General features: G+C 44.1%; 1 protein-coding gene across 1 annotated transcript; it reads right to left on the bottom strand.

Moving 5' to 3' along the window:
* Window positions 1-871: 871 nt before the first annotated feature.
* LOC126997868 (uncharacterized) lies at window positions 872-12,500 on the bottom strand. Its single transcript, XM_050859081.1, has 4 exons — window positions 12,315-12,500; window positions 6,732-6,833; window positions 4,626-4,782; window positions 872-4,429 (listed from the first exon to the last, which is right to left on the bottom strand). The coding sequence occupies exons 1-4, from the start codon at window positions 12,480-12,482 to the stop codon at window positions 2,724-2,726; spliced, it is 2,133 nt and encodes a 710-aa protein (XP_050715038.1). The 5' UTR covers window positions 12,483-12,500; the 3' UTR covers window positions 872-2,723.
* Window positions 12,501-22,967: the final 10,467 nt, after the last annotated feature.

The raw sequence follows: 22,967 nt of genomic DNA, 5'->3' as shown, positions 1-22,967 counted from the left end.
CCAGGTACAAAACGAGAGTGAGAGGAATGAACGAATTATGTGCTGTCAATACTTTATCAAGATGAGGTCACAGACAGACCCGCTCATTACCAGACTGTCCAGACTGCCTCTAGAATTGAAAATGCGATTTGTCCGCAGACTCCGCACCACCCTATGTGCAGGTGTCGCGTGACGTCATCGTGCTGACCACCTTCGAGAAGGTTAGATGTCTTGGTTCGGGATGCAGTCCATTGTAACTTAATTTTTATCTTGATGTTAGTGGTGGCCCATAACTCTTGCATCGGGTGTTCCTTTAGCGAAAACAACTCAAGGTGTTTCTGAAGTTTCAAACCAGACCCACAATCTACGAATTTGGCAAAACCATTAATAATTTCAGCATGTAGACAAGTTTTTTTTTTTTTTTTTTTAGTGCTTTTGACCTTCATAGCCGGAAAGGAATGTATCCCTCGTTTTCCCTTATTCACCATCCGAAGCGAGAGGGGAGGGTGGGGGGGGGGGGAGACGAAGCATTAGCCGTGGAAAAGAAGCAGATTCGTTCACAACACGCCAGAAATCGGAACACCCTTACCTACATGATGAAACGCATGCTGGTCCCAAACTCCGGCCATATTACCCAACATACAGCGCTACATCCCAACATACAAAGCTACGTGCGTACGCTCTATACATGTAGGTACTTCACTTCCTCTCCAACAGCTCTTTCAACGCCCCAACCATCCGTCAGCCGTACTATAAAAAAAAGCAGCAGCAGCTTCCATTCTCGTCCTGTTTTCTCATTCATTTCTCCGGCACTGTGTCTCCAAGCAAGGTGATCACTGCTTTCTTTTATTTATACAGGATATGGTTATTCATGGACACTAAAATACAAAACTGTGACACTATTTCCACTTTATTTCATCCACGATATTAGTTGTTTGAATACATAATGGACTCGGATCAAAATTTCTCGGATAATGGAAGCACATTCACTTCAAGGAGCTCAGGATAAAAAAAAACAAGGCTACGTTCATTCCACTACTTCCATATTTCAGGGATGGCTCACTAACCATAACACAGACGCCACGACCAGGTGCAAGGACTTCTTTTTAAGCCCACAGTTGCCAGAGCTGCCTTTGTACTGTATGGCGTTGTTTTTTCCTCTCTTCCAAAGCAGACATCATTAGGGGGGGAGTATGAAGACGCCTTTTGTACTAGCGCCTCTGTGGTCCAGTGGTTAGAACAACTAGGTATGAATCCGCGGGTCTGGGTTCGAATCCCAGCATAGGCGGTCGGCGTGCAGCCCACCCAGCTGTTTATCCTCCCTCTCTGGCTCGCTGACAAGTGAGTACCTGGAAAACCTACAGAAGGTAAACTGTGGCAGCCTGTGATGGGTTCTTCCTCGCCACAGGCTCAGGGGCCACAGGACGGAGAGGAGCGCCGAGGCCAATCGCAGTTTTATGCCCAACTTTAACTTTTTGTCTTGAACTAAACTGAACTCCGAACGTTTGCAAAACTCTTTGTCCTTTTTTCGGGAGCAGTGCAATGCATGGCTTCCATTTCAACCCTCTGACTGTTCCTTTTCCCCTAATAACACTTGTTAAGTTGATCATTTTCTCTCCGATGAATTCACCCCAAAGCAACACACTGATATGGTGTCATAGAAAATATTTCCTATGGCAATTCACTCAACAAAGAATACACCTTCCTCACGACGATGCCCTGCACTGCTGCACACGGCGCCCTGCAAGGCTCTGCGCCACAACTACTTGTGCAACAAAAATGCGAATGTCTGCTCCGTTTCAATGAATTTTTTCTCTCTTTATCTTAACCACTAGTAGCAGGTTTAGTTTTGATCCTGTGCTAAAGCTGAGGACATGGCCTGCACGTCCCTCAAAGCCTACGCTGCTACAGGCCGCAGCCCGCCCGTGTACAGCCTGGTGCCTCACAGGCTGGGCGTATAGAAGGGGTCAAGCATATCAAGACTAACCCTAAGTTAAAATGGCAACTATCAAGCTAATAAATGCAGTTATTTCTATTCAATATAATACATATAATACACCCTAACTGCTGCTTATGCTCTGGCTGTGCTCGGGTGGACGTCTGGAATATTCATATTCTTATTTATAGTTAACCTAAATGTTCATCTTTCACTGTGAGGAAGTATCCAGTGCATCTCAAGGGCCAGGCCGAAGCACTTGGGCATTGAACAGTGGACACTTCAAGGAAGTAAGAAATTGGCTCCAGTGCGATAATTAGCATGATAAATTTTCTGAAATGGACAAATTAAGAACCTGTTTCATACAAATTAATCATTCACAATCTAAATATAACTGTACTATACGAAGAAGCAAGCAATGCAAATGCTCTTACTTACTTTTGTATTATATACATATTTTTAAAGTTATTATATCCATTACTTGTTTCCTAATATCACACAAAGGAAGGAAGTCAGTGAATGAGACGGCACAAACATCTTTTCTGAAGTTTGCATCTCATGTGCACACCATTCACTCCTTGCAGCGTGCAGGCCACTCACCTAACTTTTTATTGAGCCCTGCAGTAGGTGTATTTACTCATTGGCGGCTACATATTATTCCACAATAAACTATTATCAGTCATTACAAAATTCTAAATTATATATTCTTCATCAGCAACAGCTCAATGGTACCAGCAGCAGACTTATTGTGTGTGTTTACCACTATGCTCCATGTGAGGCCCTCACAGCAACAGGAATGGCCTCACGCCTACTTGATGACAACACAGGGATGACACTGGCCAGGTTTAAGGAACTCAGGGTGGCATCGTGGGCACTCGGGGTTCAGCCTAAGCTCCTCCATCCTGCTGGGCTCAATCGGTGCAGGGAATAGCATGGTCATGTGGCTGCCATGGTGGTCTTGGTGGTGTCTGCTGACTCTGGTGTTTGTGTTGGGGACTCGCTCCTCCACATTGTTCAGAGGTACTTCTGACACAAGGAGTGAAAACTCTGCTGAAGGGATGAAGAAATCGCGATTGCCGTGAGAAGGTGGAGGGAAGGGGAGGCGCCGAGCCCCGGGAAGGAAAGTGTCCCTGGGAGATGTGCGCAAGTTATCAGTCTCTGGAGGAATTTCCAGGAGGGTGGGGAACTCCTGCTTCATGCCTGTAATGGGAGTGAATGGGTGCGTGGGAGGAGACAGAAAAGCTGAAAGAGGTTGTGAAACTGTTGTCTCTGATGGAGGCTGGAGACGGAGGTTCGGTGTTTGGACTCTTTGACTGTTTGACAACTTCAAGTCCAAGGAATCACGGGAAGATGAATCCTCTGGAATGGCAGGAGAGTGAAACTCGATGCGCAAGGGGAAGAGGTGATGATGTGCGTCTGAAGAGTTAGCAGGGTCTATTAGCAACAGCGATGGAGCATTGCTCAGAATCCTACGAGTTTTGGTGCGTGGCCGTACCAAAAGAGGTTGGAATACTATCCTTTGCAGTTCTTCAGGGGTTAAGATTGGCTCTTCCACTTTATGACTGGTGAAAGAGAACCTGTTTCCAGGGCTGCGAGCCACACTGCTAGGCATCATGTTGAGGCCTGTGCCTGGCTGCTCTGTCTGTGCTGGGATCTCTCCCTCCGGAGCCACACGTGCCTTGGTAGAACTGGGTAGGGTGGGGTTCTTTGTGACTGAGAAAAAGGGAATTTCAGTTTGTGTGTGGATAATATGATCCTCTACATTACTGTCTTTGAATTTAGTTTTAGGTGTGGTTATAAAAGAGGCAGGAGTGGTAGATATTTCTTCAGGAAGGACTGTAGCCTCGGTGGTTAATTCCAAGGTTGCCTGAGTCACTGGCTGCCTTGATGGCTGACTGCTTGACTGTGTGACAGGTGAAGTGAACGGCTGCTTTGTGGGTGAAATAAATGACTGTCTACTTTCTGGAATGAATGGTGCTCTATGGGGAGTGGTTGGTTGCCTTACTGGTTGTGTAACTGTTGTTCTGGTTGGACTGAAAGGTGTCCTGGCTGGTGTGTTGGTTTCTTGTCTGGTCAGAGGTGTCGATGGTTGTTTAGTCGGAATAAAAGCTTGTGGTTTTATAGTTAATCTGGTTGACTGAGTGACTGGTTTTGGAGTTGGAGTGCTGGATGGTACAGTCAATGAGGTGACAAACTGTTTTCGCGATGAAGAGGTGGGATTAATGATTGACGGAGTAACTGCAGGCGTGATGGGAGTATCCAGCTTTTTGGGCGATTCATGAACTGTTGTGTTTCTGGGTTGTGCTCCAGGCTGCCCAAACTCAGACTGACGGTTTTTAGGGTCCTCCGACTGGCTGCCTGAAGGTCTGTTAAAGCCATGTCTTGAGGAGAGCGGCGCTGAGCCTGAGAGTGTTGCGCGAGCGGGTGTCGCCTTGTTCTTCTTTGTTGAGATACCTTCCTCCGGCCTCACTGTGATGGCATTCTGCTGCTCCTCTCCTTCGCCCTTCTCAGGCACTGCAGACACACCCACCCAAGAGAAAAAATGCTGATGAGTAACAACTTTGCTATTCGGTACTCATTAATTAGAGACATATAGGAAGCAGTTTAGCATTTCATTTAAAAGATATCACAGTTGCAAGGAGGCTCTTCAGAGTTAAGTTAGCAACTGTAAGCCTAAAAATCCTGCTGGTGTGATCTGAGGCATACGTACCCTCGCCTATGTGGCCGTTGAGGTGGTAGAACGTGTGGGAGGTGGCGCAGTCCACCATGTACCAGTGATCGCACACCATGAACTTTTGGTTGAAGAGGGTGTAGTTAGGGCACAGGTAGGAGTACTGCCGCTCCAGCGTGTCACACATGTGGTAGACCTGCCAACGTGTTCAAGTGGTAGAGTCAAGTTTGGTTATTGTTAAGTATCAGGTTGCATGCACTTTGTAAAATAATTGTTGTTAACTTATACTACAAATATCATGCCTGTCTCCGTAAAAAACAAAGGGAATCAAATCTAAATGATAAAACAAACATTAATTCATTTGTTTTATGATGTAGCAAATTCATTCCTTGATGGCGCATTACGAACAAAAAATACTAGCGGGACAAAGTTGTCAGCAAAGTTCCTTCTGGCAAATATGAATATTTTTCTGCAAGAAGCTTCTTCAAAACTTATTTTTTGTCAATTAAATTCACTGTTGATAAATATGTTGAAATTTTCGAACTGACTCGAATATGGCTGAATTGCATCATATTTAATGTACAGCGGCGGACGTGTGAAACCAACACCTAAGGCCCCGCGGGCTGGCGTGGTGATGCTCTCTGGGTGGCGGTGGGTGTGGCAGGTTGGTGAGTGTGGGGTAGGACTTTTTTTTTATTTTTACGTCGTGGCCTATTGCGCCGGTAGGCTTCTTCCCGCTGGATCCTGAATTCCTGATGGTCGGTCCAAGGCTTCTTCCCGGTTGGGCCTGATGGTCGGCCCAGCCCGTTCTGGCGCAGGCGAGTGTTTATAGTGGCGCCATCTTGCACTGGCTCATGCTGCCCTCCCGGAGCTCATCTTTAATCCTAGAATCTAGAGTCCGGGTTGATAGGTGGTCTTCTGGACAGCATGTGGGTAGTTTTAAGCCACTCAGCGGCGGCTGAAAAATCCCAGCTTGGTGGCACCGGTCGGGGATTGAACTCGCGTCCTCCTGAACGCGGGGCCGTCACGCTATCCATTCAGCCACCGCCTCCCCAAGTAGGAGTATGGTGATAGCCTGTGCAACGCTCCAAAGTCTGCATAACTTTTGACAAATTTAACGGCCTGGGCTAATGACCGTGGCTATTAAGTTCTTTAAGCAACGTTGGAGTCTCATAACATTAATTTTCAATCCCATCGTTGCTCTCTGACATAATTCGCCGCCCAGTCACAAATCATCTGTCCCGATCCATCCTACCACAAGCTACACAACAACTGCTCGGTTCTTCGCTCAACACCCTCCGCCTGTTCCCCCGAGGCCACTTCTTATGACATTGTCACTTGAAGAGTTCTACCATTTTCTGGTTCAAGGTCAGGTAGGAGGTGGTCACAGTAATTCTGTGGTTATTAGCACAGTGATCATGTTGTAAAGGCTTGTATCCTGACCGTGGGTAAATATTGTATGGTTCGTGAGGTTTGTCGAGTCACGATTACGAAACGTGTTTCATGTGAATAAAGTGCGAGTATGTGGCATGAAATCCTTTTATTGCCATATTCACAAAACGTTCCTACATTGCCAGGCGGGACATGGCTTACATGCCAGTAACTACACAACAGAGGGAATAATAATCGCATTCGGTTCGTCCTGGCGACCGATCGAAGCCTGGTGAAGCTCCACACTCATCTGTATGTGTTACCATGTCCAGAGAGAATCACACCTCCTGGCGGGTGGCTGAGGTGTTTGTGTCATATGTCCGCCATGCACTGTACTTGAATTTAGCTTTTCACTAATACCCTAAAGTCTAAGCCGTTCAACGCTACTGAAGGGAGACCTTTCTGTTAGGCACTCAGTCAGTTACCATTATCTGACAGTCATGATATAGGGGGATAGAGGATGCAAAAGTCCCCTGAATTGGTGTTTCTCCCATCAAGGCTGCAGTAAAATAAAACATGATGCAAAACCCATTGCTTCCTTTTAGATATATTTCCACTAAATCTTCTGCTGCAATGGATATCCTATGACTATGTAATTCAAGACTGATGTTTTGTTTCCTACCCAACCACAAATATTCATTCCCCCTCTTTGTTGAAGCCAAAATTCAGTCCCGCCATCCAATTGCTAATTTGAAGCAATTCTGTCAGTCATACCTGGCAGCCAGTGTCGGGGTCTGCGTAGTAGCCGGCGCTGTGTCCCAGGCACCGGAAGGAGGTGTCGGGAATGGCAGCAAGCAGGGGCACGCTCGACTCCTTCTGTCAGGTTGGCAAGCAAGAGGACAAGTCTGGTGTTATTAATAGATATGCTGTGTGCCCCTAATGCATCAATTATCTTAGGATTAAGTTTTCTAAGATTTTTCTATTAGTATCTAATAATAACTCTAAGGACACATGAATAATATGAATAACTAATAACATAATTATCTAATGACAATATGAACCTTATTGTAAAGATATCCAGGGAAAGATGAGAAAATATACACGAGGATGACTTGTTTCTTACTGTTCTTATTTTCATGGAATATGGTATTGGGTCACCTGCATGGCTCAATGCTGCCAATAAATTACAAGTTAGAACATTTACAAAAAAAAAAAAAAAACAATAGTGGAAGGATTTTAAACATTATTTACAACTTGACTCATAAAGGGAAACTACTGCAGGTTTACTTTCATATTTTGTCAAAAGCCTTTGCATGACACACTGTGACACATTCTGGAATGTACTCAAAGAGACAAAGTTGCCGCTGGCAAGAACTAGGTGATGGTGTCTCAGAGAACGGCAGGCAGAAGTAATTAATGGACGTGTACTAAAGAAGGTGATGTAGCCACGGCCGGGCCTGGCGGGAACCAAGGCCCCCTGTAGAAACGTTGGCCCCTCCATGGGCCCTCTCTAACTAACTAACTAACTAACGGGGAACATACGTTAGGGGGCGTGTTGCTTTACTCACCCGCCGCCTCCACCCTCGACGGTCCCTCCCAGCGTGGGCCTCTGCTGCTGCCTGACTGACACTGACTGATTGACTGATAGGAACTTTTTTTTGCCTGCACAAGTTTCTTTCTTGAGGAGAAGACTTGATTTCACAATTGAATCGTGGAACTTTTAATGAGTCGCTTTTCACAAAAGTATATAAAGTTATTCTGTTGTCTAGACAACTGATTTTAAAAATTTTGCCGCTTCATTCATGTCGAAATCATTCATTGACTGCATGTCCACCACTATTTGAATGATTTAAAACAAATAAATCCCCCTTTTAAAACTTGGTTCAGGAATTTTATCTTCCGTTCCCTTCGCTCGGGCTGCATTTCGGGGCGCGGCGGGGCGTCCGGGCGGGGCAGGGCGATGACAGATTTCGTGGTTGGAACCTTGGAGCAATGCCGTGCCGTAAGTCCAGGGTAAATTCTCATACCCTGATTTCGTATTTGTTTCCAAACTTGAAATAATAAATTATCTATTTTTTTAAGGTGTAATATAGGGGAGAGCAGTGATGATTCGGACAGTGGGATGGTCCGGCCATAGCACTTATTGTAAAGTGTATGGGACTGAGTGCCGCGAGATTTTGTGTGAATGTGCAAAACTTTGTTGCCTTAGCCCACAAAGGGACAACCACGCCCTCAGAGCTGTTCTTTTCGATGCAAGTCCGATTTTATGTTTTTTTGCATCTCTTATGTAATATTTTCAGGGTGTATCGTAAGGTCTCACTTCAAAAACATGGCAATTAACGAAATGTAAATTATTTCGGTGACGCAGCGATGCCCGGCGAAGGTGTTGCCGTATAACACGATCACCCGTGAAGCCTCGTGCTGGAAAAGGAGTGTGGCCACACATTTGCTTTTTATAGAGTCGTGATGATTCGGACGGTTGATTTTTTCATGATTTTTATTAAATTTATATCAATTTAAACACTATAGGTGTTGCAACGGTTATAAAAATGTTAATTTGGTTGATTTATGTTCAGATATTATGCTTGTGAGAAGAGAAGGAAGCCATAATACCAATTTTTTTTAGATATTTCTTGTAAGTTCTCTTTTTATTTTTTTCCCCTATAAATAATGAGAGGATGCTTTTGTCCTTATATAAATGTTTTATAGTAGATATAATCTTGTTTATTAGTCAATCAAACTTAAGTTATATAAATATTAAGCCGAGTAATATGAGTGTCCGTACCATCCCACCTCCCGGGCCGAACCATCACCACGGCTGGGGATGGTTCGGACGATTTAGAAACTTGTCTTTCATCACCTACATCTGAAAACTGGAAATAGCTACGGGTGTCATATTAACAACCTAAAGAGCCAAAGGATGAAGGAACATTTTGAGATCAACAAAATTACACCACTTCTTAAACTTTTTTTTTTTTTATAAATATTTTTCTAAAAAGTGGCCGAATCATCACCGCTCTCCCCTACTATTACTTCTACTTCCACTACTACTACTACTATTGCTACTACTACTACTACTGCTACTATAATCCGGCAAATCTTAAGTGGCGGCTCTGACGTAGACAGCCCGCTAGACACTGGTGCTATGTCTCCAACTGACCTCGCACACCGTGCCTCTCACACCCTTCTCTCTCTCTCTCCCCGTGTCTCTCTCTTTCTCTCTCACTCTAGTATAAAAACAAATATGGTTTGTATGATTGATTCTCTATCTGTGAATGAATACAAATAAATTTGTATAACACTTGGCAGCGTTGCCACCGCGGCGTTGTCATGCTCTTCTCAACCCAACACACCGCAGTTGCCAGTTGCTCTGCCTGCTTTAATTATCGCATTTCTGCCATTTTTTGGTGTGTGTCTGCCATCTGCCATACAGTGTCGGACTTATGGCATAATTATGATAAAATATGGAGACTGTACCTATATATGGAATGCCAGGACCGTCAAGCATTCTGGTGAATGGTGAGGTTCCGCTGGGGATGGTCAGGGAGTGGGGATGGAGTGGTCGCTAACATTAAAATATTACACTATGACCTTATTTCCACACCACCCAAGGGGTAGAGTCTTGGTGCGATTTTTTAAAGAGGTTTATTATTAGTATTATTATGCATTGTTGTGCACCATACTCCCCGAATGAAAGTAAACCCCCACTTTTCTCTCTTTCACACACACACACACACACACACACACTAAGAGAGAGAGAGAGAGAGAGAGAGGTACGGTGTGCGAGGTCAGTTGGAGACGTGGCATCAGGGTCTAGCGGGCTGTCTACGTCAGAGCCGCCACTTAAGATTTGCCTACTACTGCTGGAAATTACTTTAATAATAATAATAATAATAATAATAATAATAATAATAATGATGATGATGATAATAATAACAATAATAATAATAATAGCACTACTACTACTACTACTACTACTACTACTACTACTGTGCTGCTACTACAACTACTACTACTACTACTACTACTACTACTACTACTACTACTACTACTACTACTACTACTACTACTACTACTACTGTACTACTACTACTACTACTACTACTACTACTACTACTACTACTAATAATAATAATAATAATAATAATAATAATAATAATAATAATAATAATAATAATAATGATGATGATGATGATGATGATGATAAAGAAAGCCTTCCTGTACGAAACGCCGAACGTGAAAAAAAAAAAAAAAAAAACCCCGGCTCAGCAGCGTTGGCCCCACAATGATGGACAACTGTGTCATGAGGTAAGGTATTGGATAGGAGTATATCCTCACACCCGGTTCATATGGCATCAAGTAGTCCCTGGCTTGGTCATGCACGTATAGTTATTCTTACGGGGACTTATCTCTGAATTCTCGCGCTGCATTAACTATTATCGACTTGGCTATGAAGTCCGTTTGGGCGGAGCCAGCTCGGGGAATCTACTGGCCGCAGCGCTGCCAAACCTACCCCTAATTATCGGAATAAGAACAGCCGTCGCCTCCTCCTCCGTTACATTATAATTAAGTTCTTTCTCTCGTCTGTGGGGTGGAGTATAAATAAGTTCCTTTTCTCGTCTGTGGGGTGGAGAATAAATAAGTTCTTTCTCTCGTCTGTGGGGTGGAGAATAAATAAGTTCCTTCTCTCGTCTATGGGGTGGAGTACAAATAAGTTCTTTCTCTCGTCTGTGGGGTGGAGAATAAATAAGTTCTTTCTCTCGTCTGTGGGGATGAGTATAAATAAGTTTTTTCTCTCGTCTGTGGGGTGGAGAATAAATAAGTTCTTTCTCTCGTCTGTGTGGTGGAGAATAAATAAGTTCTTTCTCTCGTCTGTGGGGTGGAGTATAAATAAGTTCTTTCTCTCGTCTGTGGGGTGGAGAATAAATAAGTTATTTCTCTCGACTGTGGGGTGGAGTATAAATAAGTTCTTTCTCTCGTCTGTGTGGTGGAGTATAAATAAGTTCTTTCTCTTGTCTGTGGGGTGGAGAATAAATAAGTTCTTTCTCTCGTCTGTGGGGTGGAGAATAGATAAGTTCTTTCTCTCGTCTGTGTAGTGGAGTATAAATAAGTTCTTTCTCTCGTCTGTGGGGTGGAGAATAAATAAGTTCTTTCTCTCGTCTGTGGGGTGGAGTATAAATAAGTTCTTTCTCTCGTCTGTGGGGTGGAGTATAAATAAGTTCTTTCTCTCGTCTGTGGGGTGGAGGATAAATAAGTTCTTTCTCTCGTCTGTGTAGTGGAGTATAAATAAGTTCTTTCTCTCGTCTGTGGGGTGGAGAATAAATAAGTTCTTTCTCTCGTCTGTGGGGTGGAGAATAAAATAATAAGTTCTTTCTCTCGTCTGTGGGGTGGAGTATAAATAAGTTATTTCTCTCGTCTGTGGGGTGGAGAATAAATAAGTTCCTTCTCTCGTCTGTGGGGTGGAGAATAAATAAGTTCTTTCTCTCGTCTGTGTGGTGGAGTATAAATAAGTTCTTTCTCTCGTCTGTGTGGTGGAGTATAAATAAGTTCTTTCTCTCGTCTGTGTGGTGGAGAATAAATAAGTTCTTTCTCTCGTCTGTGTGGTGGAGTATAAATAAGTTCTTTCTCTCGTCTGTGGGGTGGAGTATAAATAAGTTCTTTCTCTCGTCTGTGGGGTGGAGTATAAATAAGTTCTTTCTCTCGTCTGTGGGGTGGAGTATAAATAAGCTCTTTCTCTCGTCTGTGGGGTGGAGAATAAATAAGTTCTTTCTCTCGTCTGTGGGGTGGAGTGCACGAGAGGGAGTCGGAGAAGCTGCCATCGTGGGTGGAGGTGAGGGAGGAAGTGACATAATGCCTTTGATCGCGGACAACGTCGGAGAGCAGCGTTGTCACTTGTTATGGAATTTATACAATCCACTGCTATTATTGTAAAAAGCGACACATTCTTAGCGCTGTACAACCTTATTTAATGAGAGAGAGAGAGAGAGAGAGAGAGAGAGAGAGAGAGAGAGAGAGAGAGAGAGATGTGTTGTGGGTGGTGCCGCAGGGCCGTGGAGAGACTCGAGCCCCACCCAAGAGGACTTCATATGTGTCGGACTGCTGCGCTCACCATTCCTCCCCGTTCTGACTTTGCACCCAAGAAAATAATAATATCCTGGTTACATTTCTAGCTGCATCTCCCACGATGGACACCTGGTTGGACCCAAGGATGAGAGTTGGTTGGACTTCTGAAAGTTTAAGAAAAAACGCACGGAACCATTACAGAGGCGCGTCCCTTGCCGTAAACTGAACTGAAAAAAAGAAACAAATAGGCAAAGCGCACACACACACACACACACACACACACACACACGTCACCTTTGTCTGGGCCGTGATGCCGTTGCTGCAGGAGGTGAGGGAGTAGAGGAGGAGGAGGAAGAGCAGGTGCGACAGGCGGCGCAGTGGGTGCTGGAGGGAGCCGCAGCACAGGGGCGCCCCACGCACACTCTGGCAGCACTGCAGCCTCGTCCTCGCCGGCAGCTCCATGTAGATCCTTCCCACGTTCACTGTGAAAAAATGCAGCGGGTGTATAACTGTGTCACAGTCAAGACGCGCCCCAAAGCTGTTCAAAGGTGACTCCATAGAATATTGGCTTTCCAAGCTTCTTCCAGTGTAGCAAACTGTAAAGCTGGCTTGATTCCCGAACAGTGTGTGTGTGTGTGTGTGTGTGTGTGTGTGTGAGAGAGAGAGAGAGAGAGAGACCAGCTCGAATAGGAGAATGAACAACTGGGTGGGCTGGACACGACTGCCTAGGCCGAGACTCAAACCCGGGTCCGCGGATTCGTATCTAGGCATGATAACCACTACACCACGGAGGCGCTTAGTGCGCGCGCGTGTGTGCGTGTGTGTGTGTGTGTGTGTGTGTGTGTGTGTGTGTGTGTGTGTGTGTGTGTGTGTTACGATCATTTTACGAAGTTGGTCCTTTTGCAAAATTGTCGGTCATTATGCAGAGACCCAATCCGTTGTCAGTTTGCGGAATGACCTAAAATATTAGGGCAATTCTACAAAAAGCCTACAGTTCTGATCTTTTTACAAAATGCTCAGTAACCTCGTTGGTCAGTTTGCTTTCGTAATCGTAGCTTTCAAAATGAACAAATAAAGTTCAAACCAGAACAACAGAAACAAATTAAAAATGATGGATGATTCTATGAAGCGATCCAAACCAGCCCACGAAGAGGACACTGTGACGGTCCAAGGTGATCGCGAACAAGCTGAGTGTCCGAATGTGAAGGCAATTGATTTTAGGCATTGGACAATGGCACGCACAGGCTTGGTACAAAGCACGGTAAACACTATAAGCATAGCAAGTATACACTTGCAACCAAGCTACTTCATGTGGGCCGAAATTCCTGTCGGTAGTTGTATCACAGGAGCGGGAAGTGGCCACTGGGGACTCCAAGAGGTGAGGTCAGGGATTCGGTAAACGCTGCTGCGATGTCAAGTCTGACCAGAAACTGTCTTATAAATAATGTGTTATGTAACGTCAAATACAAGTGCAGTGCCTCAGCAATGACTCAATAATTTCTGCAAGTATCAGTTATATATTTGTAAAAGTGGTATAAACATTTCCGACTCGTTCTTTCACTTATACTCGTCATTTTTTCATTACTTTTTGCGGTACCGAGTTGTGACGAGCATATTTAAAGTCTACAATCACTGCTGCGTTTAATGGTGTTAAGTGAAAGTGTCTGTCTTGTATAAGATGTGAGCTAGGGCATAAAGCATGAAAACATTTAGCACCAAGAGCATGACTGTGTGAGTGACTGTCGCCTCCACGAGAGACGGGAAGGGAGGCCAGCCAGTCCGGTGCGGCGTTACAAAGGCTGTTTAGGCGCCACAAGAACACTTTGAACAGACTACAGTTGATCAATGGCTGAGAATAAGTTGCTCAGTAGGTGAAGTTCTTACGATGGGTCACAGTGCACGAGGCGACACAGCGATAGCGATAGACCGTGATTACTATTCCCTCATGAGTGGACACACACACACACACACACACCCACACACTCACAGACACACACTCCCCCCCAACCCCACACACACACAGACACACACACACACACACACAGACACACACTCCCCCCCCACCCCACACACACACACAGACAGAAACAGACACACACACACACACACACACACACACACACACACACACACACACACACACACACACACACACACACACACACACACACACACACACACACACACACACACACACACACACACACACACACACACACACACACACACACACACACACACACACACACACACACACACACACACACACACACACACACACACACACACACACACACACACACACATGGCTTATCTTTTCATATACTGACAACACTATTCCTCCTTTTGTGCCCGTATTCACCTTCCAGAGGCAGTACCCAGCGGTGAGGACGGCCCGACACACACTGCTGTATACGAGTCTTCGGTGCACACTTGACCTTACATAACACACCGCCGGCGCCGCGACGACCCCATCATTTGAGCTTTCCTGACCCGCCCTTGAAATGATAACTGCTATTCATCAGGCGCAACACTAGAGGATGCAGCAACGCTTAACAACGCTCACTACAGCTTCCTGCCGCGTAAGAGACAGCACGGGAAGGCCGCCCCTCGCTCGGGTCAAAGGTAAGTGCCAATTTTAGCGCCAAAGGAAGCGCTAAGTGACGCGCTAATGTTGAAGATCGCGGCGCCGGCATTCCTTCGGCCTAGATTGGGTGCTCCTTCATATATGGCGCGAGGAAGTATGTCACGGAGGCTCCCATACTTGTCTTAATATGCGGCGGGTGCGCACGTCAGAGGCGGAGGGTTCACCACTGCCGGGCACCACCACGAGGCACCACCGACAGGCACCACCACGAGGCACCACCACGAGGCACCACCACCAGGCACCACCACCAGGCACCACCGACAGGCACCACCACGAGGCACCACCACGAGGCACCACCACCAGGCACCACCACCAGGCACCACCACGAGGAACCACCACGAGGCACCACCACGAGGCACCACCACGAGGCACCACCACGAGGCACCACCGACAGGCACCACCACGAGGCACCACCACGAGGAACCACCACGAGGAACCACCACCAGGCACCACTACTACTACTACTACTACTACACCTGCAAGGAAATGAACAACACAAACATTAAACAACCTTCTTCAGCCTCATCCCTATGCCGTCCAGCTTCCTAAACTTAATAAGGCAAGCGGTGGCCAGCCTCTTCGCCTCCTTCCGCTGGTAAACTTTGGAGCAGGATTCCCTCGGTGGCTCGTAATCTTAGACGCTTCCGCCTCTCACATCAACTATTTCCAAAGGACGAAAAGGTGACCAGTCGGGTTCTAATGAGTGTTTTTGTAGGTTCATGGTACAGATGAAGGGTCGAACTACCACCTGAGTCATCAATACAGTACCCCTGGAAATCACAGCTCCCACGAAAGCCTTGTCAAATATGCGTAATTGGGCGCCGAAATGTATACTCGTAATGCGGGCTATAATATTTCCTCCCTCCTTCGACGTGGACTCTTTCAAGAGGAAGCATAAAAACACCTTCGGAATTAGGTGTGATATAAGCCTTTCGCCGTCTTCATCTCATTTGTTTTTTATGAATCAGTGCATTGCGGGAACTCTTCTACAGATTAGTTTCGCCCTTGGCCCGTTTTCTGTTCCATAACAATATTTGCTGAGTGTTATGCAAGAGCTTTTTCTCAAGATCTGTAAGTAGCGTCGCCTTTCTGAGCCGTATGTTGCGAGTGGCAGGATGCACCCCGGGGCCAGTGGCAGGATGCAGTTCGTAATAATTATAATCTAAGGCAATCCGTTCCATTTTTATTCTCTCTCTGATTTCTTTTTCGCGTGCTGGGCTTGCGCTAAATGTGTCCTGGATCTGTGTGTATTTCTGCTCACGAGTGATTAGTTTGCCATCACTGTTTGTTGTTCTGTCAAATGGTTGTTACTGAATATTCCACAATACACTAGATTTTTTTAAGGCAAAGGAAGCAGTTCAAGGGAAAAAAAAGGTACTAATGAGATAAATAAAAGCCCACTAAACATTGCCCCTGTTAAAAAGAGTTCAGAAGAGTGGCCAAAAGAGACGTCAGTTTCAGGAGAGGTGTCTCGATGCTATACACAAACTTAGGGTTGCCAAGTTACTCACTGGCTATCCTGGTTCTTATAATTCCCACTCTAATTTCTCGAGTAAGTCTTCTAAACAAGCCGTGAATAATCTTGGGTATATTGTGTCGCTTTCCCCGATTCGTTCCCCGTGAGCCTTGCCGTGACCCGCTCATTCGGGAAGATGGATGACGGCAGCGTGTCTGTCCGGTGCCCAGACATGGCACACACACACACACACACACACACACACTCCGGTACAACTCTGTGTGCGTGGGTGTGGGTGTGGAGAGAGAGAGAGAGAGAGATTTACATAGATTTACATAGAAAATCAGACCACACAGACCCCATGGTCCAGACTTGGTGGTCTGTCCTTAAACCTAAGTGATTTTACATTAATCAGAAGACTCCAAAACGTTGCATTTCTACTCTAGTTGATATTAAGTTGAAGGAAGTGACGGTCGAGCTTATTTTTGAAGGAGTCAATCGTGTTACACTGGACCACTGACGGTGGAAGCTTATTCCATTCTCGCACTACAACGTTGGTGAAGAAAAATTTGGTGCAGTCTAGTTACTTGTCTACATTTGAGTTTTACGCCATTGTTCCTCGTGCGCAAAGTGTCATCGATCATAAACAATGTTGTTCTGTCTACATTCGTGAACCCATTAAGTATTTTAAAACATTCGATCAGTTTTCCTCGGAGGCGACGTTCTCAAGAGAGAACATGTTAAGGGTAGAAAGTCTTTCTTCGTAGGATTTGTTGCGCAAGGAAGGGATCATTTTCGTTGCCCGACGCTGAACACCTTCTAATTTAGCAATATCCTTTGCATGGTGGGGAGACCAAAACTGTACCGCATATTCCAAGTGGGGCCTGACTAAACTGTTGTAGAGCGGGAGTATTACATCTTTATTCTTGAATACAAAGTTTCTTTTAATGAAGCCCAACATTCTGTTCGCTTTATTTGCTGCATCGATGCATTGCTGTGAGAATTTGAGGTTTGACGCGATTTTGACCCCCAAGCCTTTGACGCATTGAACGCTTTTGAGTTTAACGCCGCGCATTTCGTATTCGAACTTCTTATTTCTCGTTCCAACTTGAAGGACCTGGCACTTGTCTACGTTAAAGGGCATCTCCCATCTATCCGACCAAGCTGAAATTTTGTGCAAATCCTCTTGGAGGCTTTGCCTGTCTTCGTCAGTGAGAACCGAGTTGCCAATCTTTGTGTCGTCTGCAAATTTACTAATGCAGTTGTGAGTCCAACATCCACGTCGTTGATGTAAATAATGAAGAGCACTGGGCCAGGACCGAGCCTGAGGACGCCACTAGTGACAGGCGCCCACTCTGAGTTAAATCCGTCAATCACTACTCTTTGTTGTCTGTTGCTCAACCAACTCGCGATCCATTGGTTTACTTGACCGTCAATACCTATTTGCTTTAATTTGTAAAGTAATTTATGATGCGGGACTTTATCAAACGCTTTCTGGAAATCAAGATAGACTACGTCCAGTGATTTGGTTACGTCATAAACAGTGAAGAGGTCGTTATAAAAGGTTAATAGGTTTGATAGGCAGGATCTTTTGTTTCGGAAGCCATGTTGTGAGTCCCCAATCAATGAGTGGCTTTCTAGGTATCTCACAATTTTGTCTCTAATTATGCCCTCAAGTAGCTTACCTACAACCGAAGTTAGACTAATGGGCCTGTAATTACCTGGTACTTTTTTGTCTCCTTTCTTGAAAATCGGTGTCACGTTAGCCTTTTCCAATCTGAAGGGACGATGCCTTGTCGCAAGGACATATTGAATACGGTTGTGAGGAGGAGAGTATTTCGCTCTTTGTTTCTTTCAGCAGAGTTGGATATACTTTGTCAGGTCCAGGACTTTATTTGTTTTAAGTGAATGGAAGCTTTTAGGACTTCATCGGTTGTTATTTCAAAATTAGGCAATGCATGCTCGAGATTTACAATAGTACTGGTGTTGGTGGTAGCGAGAGGAAGACTGTTAGTATTAAACACCGAGGAAAAGTAATTGTTTAAGAGGTTTGCAATGTGTTGGCTGTCAGTCACTAGTGCACCGTCGCTGTTTGTTAAAGGTCCAATACCACTTTTGATCGCCTTTCTGTTGTTTATGTAACTGAAGAAAGATTTCGGATTATTTTTACAGTTGGCACAATATTTTCTTCGTATCTACGCTTTGCCTGACCTACTAGTCTTTTACTCGTCGCCTGGCATCATTATAAAGTCTAATGTTTTCGGGCGTGCTTTGTTCTTTCTTTAACCTGTAAAACAATTTTCTCTCATTGACTGATTGTTTAATTTCGCTATTAAACCACGGTGGGCTTTATTAGTGTTAATTCGCTTCTCGCACAAGGGGACGAATGTGTTCTGCTGAGTGAGTAAGTGATTTTTAAAGGCTTAGCCAGGCTTCCTCTACGTTGCCGTCATCTGATAGTTGTATTTCTGTTAGTTTTTGTCAGTTTCTACGAAGTTAGCTCTTTTGAAATTGGGCACCTTTACTTTATTTTCAGTCACTGATGATTGAGCTTTAATGTCGACGCGCGCTAATTTATGATCGCAAGAACCGAGGTGTTATCCTACCGTGACACTACTGATTAGGGTATCTTGGGTCGTTATAACAAGGTCGAGTATATTATTTTGTCGAGTTGGCTCAGAAACCATTTGGCGTAGATAATTGTCTTCTAGAAATTCGATCATTCTATGTGACTCGCCTTCTGTACCTGACAGTGTCGCCCAGTCGATATGGGGAGGTTAAAGTCTCCTAATATCAGTGAGTCGCTGTTATTAAGTGACTGCCTTAAGACGCTGTACATTTCAAGGTCGTCATCAGTGATTGCCCGGGAGGTCTGTAGGTGACAGATATATTTAAGTTGACTTTTGCAATGTTTACTCGCACGCACAAATGTTCAACGTTACTGTTTCCAGTGTTTTGTCAGTGGGTTGCAAATAGCTTTTTGACATAAAGGGCGACGCCACCGCCTCTACGGTTTACACGATCTTTGTTGAAGAGTCTGTAGCCATCTATGTTGTATTCGGAACTTAAATCAATATTTGTGGTGTCGATAAATGTTTCGGTTATAGCAATTATGTCAAAATTTTCTGTTAAAGCAAGACATCTCAGTTCATCAAATTTGTTTCTTAGGCTACGCGCATTGAAACTAAGGATTTTAAGTTATCTAGAGGCTTAGTAACAGAGGTGGTGGTACTTGCGGGATCACGGTTACGGGTTTTGTTGCGATGCACGGCGTCTATTTACACGGGTGGGGTGGAGGGACGTGGCCGTGACTCGTTTTGCTCGGATGACACACACTGCTTCGTTGAGGAACCTTCCGAGTCTGGCTGCCCCGATGGGAAAAGGTGGTAAATCGTCCTGTGGAAGAAATACATTTGTCCAGTGACCGTTATTCCAGTAAATCGTAATAACAGCCTGGAAGGATTCGTGAGCTATGTAACATATTTATCACACATGCTGTGTTTTTAACATATGTGAGGCAGTAGGAAGTCGCAATTCACTTTATCAATATGATGATAATATTCAAAATATTGATAATTCCTGACAACGAAAAATAAAGATATTAATGATATAACATTGCTGGAAGTAAACTTACTAATACATGGGCATGTCATAATAATAATAATAATAACATATAATAATATATGAGTGAGATATAGTATATATATATATATATATATATATATATATATATATATATATATATATATATAGCATATATATATATATATATAACGTGATTAGTTGTGTGGGATTTGGTGTGGCCTGGCAGGTGTGACCATGAGTGGGCTGATGGTGTTACATCTAACTGGCTCAGATGTCATTTGGCGCAGGCAGGATAGTTGGCACCATCGTTTAGGCTGCATTTGAACGCGTTTTCATGATGGAGTCCCAGCGCCGTTGATGACGTGCGTCTGACAGGATAAATTAACAGCAACAGCTGATGATAGTGCTAAGAGGTCTGGGATGGAAAGGGTCAGTCGTTGGTAAATGCAGAGGCAACTATAACACCCTGTTGCAAAACTAATTCATCCGAGAATACACTTATATGATATATATATATATATATATATATATATATATATATATATAGCATATATATCATATATATATATATATATATTTATATATATATATATATATATATATATATATATATATATATTAGGCATTGTTCAGTTTTGTGTGTGTGTGTGTGTGTGTTTGGTAAATATTTATGAACGTTAAATATAATAATTCCTTTTTACGTGCAAAATACGGGTGTGTTTATTTCTTCTTCATAATTCTTTGCGGCTTATCCTTCCATTAATGAAAGTATTTCATTTACTTTGTTTTCTGCCTTTATACAAGCTTGAAAAGCGAATAGTGAAAGTAACAAAAGGTGATTAAATGGATAAGACGTTACCTTTGATTTTTTGGGCAGGAAATATTTCCTCTTTGGGGTTCTTTTTTTCTTCGGTTTGATTGTTGTATCTCAAACAATTTAGCAATAGAGGCTTTCCTAATGAAAGTGTAAAGATTCCAGTTCATGGTGACAATTTTGGGAAGTTACTTGGCGTCCATATCTCTCCTACGGGAAAACCAGCAATTTCTCTTCTGTACACTCTCAGTTTCTTTGAAGCTTCAAACTTCAGCGGTATTCTGAGCCAAGGTGTAGACATGTGAGATAGCCATGAAAAGTGTGCAATTGATGAGCGCTGCTAAAGGTGTCATTCGTTAGAAGGAGTGACAGATCAACCTACAAGTGAAAGTGCTCTGGTCAACCCTCTAGCCACTTTTGCTGAGCTCTTTCAGCTGACCAGCTAAGCGCCCTTATTCAGGACATCTGGAAAACTGCTAATGTAGCTCTCTCTCAGTCCTCTCTCTCTCTCTCTCTGTCTCCTCTCGTGTGGTCATATGTTTCCTGCCAGCGTGTGTGTGTGTGTGTGTGTGTGGGGTGGGCGAGAAGGAGGCTTCAACTCTCAAAAGGCTTAATTTCGTCATCTACCTTTGTCCCACTCCTGGTAGAGAGTGTCAGAAACAGCCTTTAAACAGCCTCTTTTTTTAAAATTATGCACGCAATTGTATGGCAGATGGCAGACACACTATAATCTCTGTCTCCATGGCTGGACCCAGGTCCTCCTTGTCACACCTTTGGCATCTCCTTCCAAAGGCGCCCTCCTTCCACGGCCTCCACCCAACCTTATCAGCTCAGCTGGACGCTCTCCCTGAAACACCTGGTTAAAACGCCTCTTAGTTCTTTCATGAACCTCCTCTCATCTCGTCTTCACTCATCATCTTCACACTTCATCACCTCCTGCTCTCAATTCCCTCATCCAGAATTCGTTTGGACTGAAAATTAGAGGTGGAAGATTCATGAAGAGCCACCTAGCAGTCAAACTCAGATAAAAACTAGATTTTGAAACAACAGATTCAGTTATAAAATCAATCCTAACATCTCTAGGGAGGTGTTTTTGAGTAAGGAAAGAGTTCCTCACCGCTCATTTTGTTAACTTGAGACACTGGGTGGTGTAGTGCGTGTCACTTGTATAGGCTACGTGTTGTTTCCCTCTTTATTCGTCCTAAGCTCAAAGGAAACCTAATATAAGGAGATCATGAGCACTGTTAAGCCACTAGAAGAATCTTACAAACTCATAAACAAACTTTCACAGAGATCGCACTGAAAAAGTGAGATAGGAGCAACAGATACACATGACAACAAAGATCAATGAAGACATCTCCCCACAGGATCTCAAAGAATACATTACAGCCCTTATCATAATGTGTCACTTTAAAACAGGAATATGCTGATCAGGGTAGACATTTTAGTCATGAACTTTAAACGGGACATACATTAACAAGTTCGTGGCAGTTATGCGTTGAAAATCCATGAAGGAACAGAAGAGGCTAAAATCATGCGAGGAATTTAGAATGAGACAGACTGCCCAGTAAGGAACAAATTGAAGACGAAAATTGAATCGCGTAACCTGTCAGGAAGAGCGTTTGGAATGTGTGAAGATGTACATTCAAATATGAGACAAGAAATGAAAAATAAACTTTTTACAAAACAAACAGGAAAAGTGGGGATTTGTAGAACAGAAACGTTATGTAGGAGGAGAGAGGCGCCATTTTACAGCTTATATTTAAATAGAAAAGGGATATTATAAGGTCTTCAGGTTGATGGAGTGGACAGAGTCATTTTGGAGGCTCAGTTCTGGAATGAGTTATAGCTTCTGCCCGTATCCTGACCCATTAATAGACAGCTTGTATAACTTTCTACTAATACGTTTAACTTCACATCTAGGGTGTATCCCTTTCAACATTCAGCTTTCAGCTCTCTCCTCCTGTCTTCCTTTTAACAGGAGATCTGTGCGGACTTGAATAAAATAGTGGAGTTAATCCGGCGTAGAAAGGGTCCAGGACCCAGTATGGAAAGATATTGCCACCTAACAGCCAAGAGGATCCGGATAAGGAGAGACATGTGAGGCCTTTTATAATGTACCTCTGGAGGGTGCTGAACTTGTCAAGCTTCAGATTACTCTGCCACGGAAGTCTCTGAATACGTACCATTATGGTGAGAAGAGAGGTCATCCAATTAGAAGGGAGGTTCCTCTACATGAAAGCAATCCTGAGTGAAGGCTCACGATGTCTTAGCTACAGAGAAAAAATCTCAGAGTGTTAAGGGATGAGTGGGGGACGGAAGTCAGTGTCAAAGCGATTGCGGAAGATCTGACCGCTTTAGTAAACTGACGCCCTTAGGGTTTATGTCTCTACAAGATAGAAGGATTCAAATCAAGGTGAAGTTCTGAAAATATTTCAGTATTGT

This window comes from Eriocheir sinensis, chromosome 13 (genome assembly GCF_024679095.1).
Source record: "Eriocheir sinensis breed Jianghai 21 chromosome 13, ASM2467909v1, whole genome shotgun sequence".
Taxonomy (NCBI): Eukaryota; Metazoa; Arthropoda; class Malacostraca; order Decapoda; family Varunidae; genus Eriocheir; species Eriocheir sinensis.
Note: the sequence above shows the minus strand (reverse complement) of the source record. Positions and strands in the feature narration are given on the sequence as shown.

Coding starts and splice junctions, on each gene's coding strand:
- LOC126997868 (XM_050859081.1), bottom strand. CDS start 12,482: ATGGAGCTGCCGGCGAGGACGAGGCTGCAGTGCTGCCAGAGTGTGCGT. Junction 6,834..12,314: donor GCATCACGGCCCAGACAAAG/GTGACGTGTGTG, acceptor CCAACCTGACAG/AAGGAGTCGAGCGTGCCCCT. Junction 4,430..4,625: donor CAACGGCCACATAGGCGAGG/GTACGTATGCCT, acceptor GTGTGTCTGCAG/TGCCTGAGAAGGGCGAAGGA.